Genomic DNA, 7,517 nt, shown 5'->3' with positions numbered 1-7,517 from the left:
TTACATTTTCTCAACAAAGATCAATTTTAAGTGCAATGGACGGAACACTAAAGAGAGATTAATTCCTGAGTGGCGCTTCAGATATCAAAATATGCTGAGAGAGGCTAACTGGCGAAAAAAATTGATTGTTAAGCATGTCTATTAGCGCTCTCTCTCTCTCTCTCTCTCTCTCTCTCTCTCTCTCTCTCTCTCTCTCTCTCTCTCTCTCTGATAATTTCATTGTTTTCATATATTTCTTCGTTTAACGTCTCTCTTAATTACTTTGTCATTCTATGTATGTTTTTTGGGGGTTAATCTCTCTCTCTCTCTCTCTCTCTCTCTCTCTCTCTCTCTCTCTCTCTCTCTCTCTCTCTCTCTCTCTCTCTCTCTCTCTCTGCCTCATTTACGCGCAAGACATCGATGAATTTGACGATGAAGGGGCGGGCACAAGGCGGAGTGTTTTCTCGTCGCGTTCCGGGCACCAATCAGGCGGGCTTGTTGATGGGGCGAGGCGCGCTGCTACGGATCATGTTGCAAGGCGTCCTGCAGCATTGCGTCACTTTGGGATGGATGCACCGGGGGATATAAACCTCACTGGGTCATTAAATAAAGCCATTCACTGAGGAAACTTTGTGGTGTGGAAAATTTGTCTGTTTATTTCGTTTTCCTCTGATTTCTACCTTTTTCTTTTTTTTTTTTTTGCTTCTTTCCTTGTTTTTTGTTTTGTTTCTGTTTTCAAGATTTTTGTTTCTTGCTTCTTTTCTTTTCTTCGTTTTTCTTCCGTCCTTCATTTCCTGTCTCCTTTTTTTTCGTTTCTTCTTTCTTTTAGGCTTTTCTTTGTGTTTTTTTTTGTGTTTCTTACTCCTTTCCTTTATCTCACTCCTTCGCTGACCTCCTGTCCTTCTCTTCCTTCCGTTTCCCAATGATTCCTACCTATTTCTTCTCTTTCTTAATCCCTTCCTTCCTTCCTTCTATGTCCTCTTCTCTTTTCCTTCCATCTGTTTCTAATTCTTCCTCTCTGTTTCCCCTCTTTCTTGATCCTTTCCTTTTTTCTATGTCCTCTCGTCTTTCCTTTCATTCCCCTCCATTTTCTTTGATTTTACCGTTTATTTCCTTCCTTCTATTCCCTTCTTTTATCTTCTCTTTCATCACCCCTTTCTTCCTTTTCCTTTCATGCTTGGTTATTTTATTTTTTCATCCTTCCCTTCTTTATCGTGACCTTTCCCATCCACTCTGATCTCCTTTCCCTCTTCCTTAATGTTCTCTGCCCCTCCCTTCCCTTCTCTCCCCTTCACTTCCTTCCAATTCTTGATCATTCCCTTTTCTATTCCCGTCCCCTCCCAGGCACAAATACATATATCCCTTGGATTTTCCCTTCCCTTCCCCTCTCTTCTCCTCTCCTTCCTTTCCTTTCCTTGTAACACACACACACACACACACACACACACACACACACAAGGAACCAAACGTCAAGGCGAAGGAATATCACATTCTGAGGAATATTTTACCCTTGGGTAGTTCTATCTTCTGAAGGAGGAGGAGGAGGAGGAGGAGGAGGAGGAGGAGGAGGAGGAGGAGGAGGAGGAGGAGGAGGAGGAGGAGGAGGACTTAGTAAACATGTCTGAACTTTCATACTTCTCATGGTTAACCTCTCTCTTTCTCTCTCTCTCTCTCTCTCTCTCTCTCTCTCTCTCTCTCTCTCTCTCTCTGTTTCTCTCCATCTGGTAGCCTGTTGAATGAGAGAGAGAGAGAGAGAGAGAGAGAGAGAGAGAGAGAGAGAGAGAGAGAGAGAGAGAGAGAGAGAGAGAGAGAGAGAGAGAGAGAGAGAGAGAGAGAGAGAGAGAGAGAGAGAGAGAGAGAGAGAGAGAGAGAGAGAGAGAGAGAGAGAGAGAGAGAGAGAGCGGTGGTTACAACATGAAAAGTGTACGGCAAAAAGAATTCAATTTAGAAGGAATGGAGGAAGAGGGAAGGGAGAAGGAGGAAGAGAAGGAGGAAGAGGAAGAGAACAAGGAAGAAGAGGAAGAGAACGGGGAAGAAGAGGAAGAAGAGGATGAAGGGGAGGGTACAAAACGATACAACTTTAGAAACCAGAAACCTACTATATGAAACTCTCTCTCTCTCTCTCTCTCTCTCTCTCTCTCTCTCTCTCTCTCTCTCTCTCTCTCTCTCTCTCTCTCTCTCTCCCCCCCGAAAAAAAACCATTCTTACCCCAACTGACTGCAATAACAATAGTCCCTCCTCCTCCTCCTCCTCCTCCTCCTACTCCTCCGCCTCCTCCTCTTCTTCTTCCTCCTCCTCCTCCTCCTCCTCCTCTTCCTATTTTTTCACTGCTTTCCCGGAAGCGCCCTTTTGTCTCCCATGAACTGTCCTCCTCCTCCTCCTCCTCCTCCCATAGGTAGTCCAGTGTCACCAATACGCCACTTTAATTAATCAATAGCTAGAGAGAGAGAGAGAGAGAGAGAGAGAGAGAGAGAGAGAGAGAGAGAGAGAGAGAGAGAGAGAGAGAGAGAGAGAGAGAGAGAGAGAGAGAGAGAGAGAGAGAATATGGAAAAGAAAACGGAAACATGTGTAGTAGCAACAACAACAACAACAACAACAACAACAACAACAACAACAACAACAACAACAACAACAACAAAGAGATCGAGGGTGTTAATTGAATGAATGAATGGAAACAAAGGAGACATTTCAACACCCCTCAAAAAATAAATAAATAAATAAACAAACAAATAAACAAATCAAAAAAAAGAAAAAAGGGTTGTACGAAGAATTTCCGGATCAGCAGATAATTGGAAGCATTTCAGGGGATTACAGAGAATGTGTCCCTTTTTGTCCTTTTTTTTGTTCCCTTCATTATTTTACTTGTTTATTTGCACAGTTATTTTTTTATTTGTCTGCCTAACACCATGGCCAGTTCAGACGCAGACAGGAAAAACTTGCTCTGATTGCATTGTAATAAAAAGTTCCTGGTTAATTAGTTTGAAAGAATGGTTAGTTGGATATATTAATTGACAGACAGACAGACAGACACATACACATACAGACAGACAGACAGATGGACATATACTGGTAGATAAAACAGAGATAGAGGAAATAATAAAAAAAAAAAAAGCTCGCCGTGACTTACTATGAAAAGAATGGTTAGATAAATTAATAAAGACAGAGTGACAGACAGACAAAGAAAGAGACAAACAGATGGACAGACATACAGGTTCATAGACAATGTTGTAGTGAATGGATGCCTGCAGAAAAAAAAGTTAGCTGGTTCATAAGACAGGTAGACAGTTACAGAGAGACTAGATAAAAAAAAGATTGGATATAATAGCAGATAGATAGAAGCAGACTATATTATGTTGAAAGAAAAAAAAATATTAGCTGGTTCATAAGACAGGTAGACAGTTAGAGAGACTAGATAAAAAAAAAATAGATTGGATATAATAGCAGATAGATAGAAGCAGACTATATTATGTTGAAAGAAAAAAAAAAAAAAACAGGCAGACAGTTATAGACAGCCATACAGAGAAGACAGTTTGAGACAGGATAGTTTGAGACAGACACACACACAGAAACAGACATACAAATAAAAAAGATATATGCAAATATGCTGATGTACAACTTGTCATACACTCCCATCAACCACAATATTCTTCTTCTTCCTACTCCTCTCTTCCTCTTCCCTATCCTACGCCTCTTACTTCCTTCCTTCTCTACCCTTCTTCCTCTTCTCTTTCATCACCCCTTTCTTCCATCTCCTCATAACTGTTTATTTTTCATCCTTCCCTTCTTTATCCTGACTTTTCCCATCCATCCACCCTAATCTCCCTTCCCTCCTCTTTGATCTTCCCTACCCCTCCCTTCCTTTCTCTCCCCTTTACTTCCTTCCCATTCTTGACCTTTCCCTTCTCTTCCCGTCCCCTCCCAGACACGAATACGCGTACACACAGTTCAACTCATCGCAGCATCGGAACGTCTAAAAGATAAGCTGTAGTTCTCTATTTGTGTTCTTCCTCTCCCTCTTCCTCCTCTTCCTCCTTATGCACTAATTAACCTGTTTACTTCCTCCACCTCCTTCCTCCAGCTGTTTCTTCCCTCCCCGTCTCCCTAATCCTATCACACCTCACAATGCAGGGAGACTGACGTGTGTTTTTTTTATGAGGAAAATACTTATACTAGCTCGGCCCTCACTGCCTCTCCTCCCCCTCCCCACTGGCCCTCACTGCCTCCTCCCCCTCCCTCCCAACTGGCCCTCACCGCTGATTCAAAAAATAACATGATAAGATGGGAAGGAAGAAGATAAACAGGGAAGAGAGAAAAATGAAGAGTAATAATCCTCTCTCTCTCTCTCTCTCTCTCTCTCTCTCTCTCTCTCTCTCTCTCTCTCTCTCTCTCTCTCTCTCTCTTTTGTGTGTTTGCCTGTCAGTCTGTTTGTACTAACTTGTTGGAGAGAGAGAGAGAGAGAGAGAGAGAGAGAGAGAGAGAGAGAGAGAGAGAGAGAGAGAGAGAGAGAGAGAGAGAGAGAGAGAGAGAGAGAGAGAGAGAGAGAGTACACGGAGATGGACGTACAAACAAAATAGAAAGATAAGAAAAGTCGTATTTTTTTGTTAAGTCTCTTTTGTTAAGTCTTCCTCCTCCTCCTCCTCCTCCTCCTCCTCCTCCTCCTCCTCCCTCTTCATCATCACTTCCTGGAAAAATCTTATCACCAGGATCACCACCATCACCATCAGTATCTATCCTCCCACGCCTCCTCCTTCTCCTCCTCCTCCTCCTCCTCCTCAAATTCATCGAAGGCAATAAATCGAGACAAGCAAGGCGGGGGAAGTGCCCAGAAAGTTAAAGGAAAGTGTCGCCCAGGAGGAGGAGGAGGAGGAGGAGGAGGAGGAGGAGGAGGAGGAATTAGAACACAAACGAAAAAAAAGTGAGGGAAAAGTAATTAAGCACTTGATTGATTAATAAAAATACAGGAGGAGGAGGAGGAGAAGGAGGAGAAGAAGAAGAAGAAGAAGAAGAAGAAGAAGAAGAAGAAGAAGAAGAAGAAGAAGAAGAAGAAGAAGAAGAAGAAGAAGAAGAAGAAGAAGAAGAAGAAGAAGAAGAAGAAGAAGAAGAAGAAGAAGAAGAAGAAGAAGAAGAAGAAGAAGAAGAAGAAGAAGAAGAAGAAGAAGAAGAAGAAGAAGAAGAAGAAGAAGAAGAAGAAGAAGAAGAAGAAGAAGAAGAAGAAGAAGAAGAAGAAGAAGAAGAAGAAGAAGAAGAAGAAGAAGAAGAAGAAGAAGAAGAAGAAGAAGAAGAAGAAGAAGAAGAAGAAGAAGAAGAAGAAGAAGAAGAAGAAGAAGAAGAAGAAGAAGAAGAAGAAGAAGAAGAAGAAGAAGAAGAACCAAAGCAAAGAACTACCACACACACAAGAAAAAAAAACGAAAAAGATGAAAATAAAATAAAGAGAAAAACACAGAGAAAAAAAAAAAACTGAGCGGTGAAGACGAAAGAGGAGCAGAAGGGCGAAGAAGGAGAGAGAGAAGGAAGGAAGGAGGGTGGGGTAGAATTTGCAATAAGGTAGTGATGGGATGGAAGTGAAGGCCACATTACCATACATTAACATAGCAATACACACCGAACCAGACCAAGCCAAGCCATACCAAGCCAAGCCAAGCCGAACCAAGCCAAGCCAGACCAAGCCAAGCCAAGCCGAACCAAGCCAAGCCAGACCAAGCCAAGCCGGACCAAGCCAAGCCAGACCAAGCCAAGCTGGACCAAGCCAATCCAGACCAAGCCAAGCCGGACCAACCCAAGCCGGACCCAAGCCAAGCCAAGCCAGACCAAGACAAGCCGAACCAAGCCAAGCCAAGCCGAACCAAGCCAAGCCAGACCAAGCCAAGCCAAGCTAGACCAAGCCAAGCCAGACCAAGCCAAGCCAGACCAAGCCAAGCCAAGCCAGACCAAGACAAGCCAGACCAAGCCAAGCCGGACCAAACCAAGCCAGACCAAGACAAGCCAGACCAAGCCAAGCCAAGCCAAGTAGAACCAAGCCGGACCAAGCCAAGCCGGACTAAGCCAAGCCGAGCCGGACCAAGCCAAGCCGGACCAAGCCAAGCCGGACCACGCGAAGCCAAGCCAAGCCAAGCCAAGCCAGAGCAAGGCAGACCAGAGCAGGAAGGAGCAAGGAAGACCATGACAAACCACCACCACAATCATATGCCGTGTGTGTGTGTGTGTGTGTGTGTGTGTGTGTGTGTGTGTGTGTGTGTGTGTGTGTGTGTGTGTGTGTGTGTGTGTGTGTGTGTGTGTGTGTGTGTGTGTGTGTGTGTGTCGTGTTGGGAACTAAGCACCATCAGCACTACTACTACCATCACTATTACTACTACTACTACTATTACCACCACCACCACCACCACCATCACCACCACCACCACCACTATCACTACTACTACTAGTACTTCAATCAACCACCAGCATAATTACTAAATTTAATTCATCGAGAGAGAGAGAGAGAGAGAGAGAGAGAGAGAGAGAGAGAGAGAGAGAGAGAGAGAGAGAGAGAGAGAGAGAGAGAGAGAGAGAGAGAGAGAGAGAGAGAGAGAGAGAGAGAGAGAGAGAGAGAGAGAGAGAGAGAGAGAGAGAGAGAGAGAGAGAGAGATCCTTCCTTCCATCCCTCCCACTTTCTACCCAATAATTACTAAAGTTTGATCAACTTCAAATAGAGTTTTGGTCTAATACGGACACAATATGACCTGACCTAACCTGACCTGACGTGACGTGACCTTATGTCTCATAGTATTAACTTAGCTGACCTTAACCTTACCTTACAAAACATAACACTGCCTTATCTAACCTAATCTGACCTCACCCTCTCTTACCTAATCTTACTTTAATCTTACCTTCCCTTAATTTAATATTACCTTACTATACTGGACTTAACCTTGCTTAATCATACCTTACTTTACCTAACCTAACCTAACATAACTTACTTTAACCTAACCTAACATAACCTAACCTAACATAACTTAACCTAACATAACTTAACCTAACATAACCTAACCTAACCTGACCTGACAATACTTAACCTTACTAACCAAACTTGCCTTATATTGCAGTACATTACCTCTCCTTGCCTTCTCCTACCTGACCTGACCTGACCTCTACCTGACCACTCCATCAAACCCTCTCCCGTCAGGAAAGATAAGAAAGAAAATAAGAAGGAAGGGAAGGAGGAAAGAAAGAAGAAATTAGAAGGGATCAAGCTTGTGAGAGAGAGAGAGAGAGAGAGAGAGAGAGAGAGAGAGAGAGAGAGAGAGAGAGAGAGAGAGAGTGTGTTTGCTTTATGAATCTCTCTTAATGAGCTTCTATTTATGCAGATTGCTTATACACATTTCTTTTGTTTCTCTCTCTCTCTCTCTCTCTCTCTCTCTCTCTCTCTCTCTCTCTCTCTCTCTCTCTCTCTCTCTGTCTCTTGCTCCCTTCAATCGTGATTCTTACTTTTTTCACTTCATATCTTTTCTCCTTCTCTTCCTTCCTCCCTCCTTCACTTCTTTACTTCTTCCACACTTCTC

The 7,517-nt window shown here is 43.3% G+C and overlaps 1 protein-coding gene across 1 annotated transcript in view; it reads left to right on the top strand.

The window, feature by feature from the left end:
• The first annotated feature begins 1,893 nt into the window (after positions 1-1,893).
• LOC135109368 (salivary glue protein Sgs-3-like) overlaps positions 1,894-7,517 on the top strand; it is a 25,242-nt gene continuing 19,618 nt past the window's right edge. The window contains exons 1-2 of the mRNA XM_064020760.1: positions 1,894-2,041; positions 5,621-6,167. Of these exons, the coding sequence (XP_063876830.1) occupies positions 1,894-2,041; positions 5,621-6,167 (695 nt within the window). The remainder of the gene's footprint in view (positions 2,042-5,620; positions 6,168-7,517) is intronic.

Source organism: Scylla paramamosain, chromosome 18 (assembly GCF_035594125.1).
Source record: "Scylla paramamosain isolate STU-SP2022 chromosome 18, ASM3559412v1, whole genome shotgun sequence".
NCBI lineage: Eukaryota > Metazoa > Arthropoda > Malacostraca > Decapoda > Portunidae > Scylla > Scylla paramamosain.
This window is presented reverse-complemented; position numbering and strand designations above follow the sequence as displayed.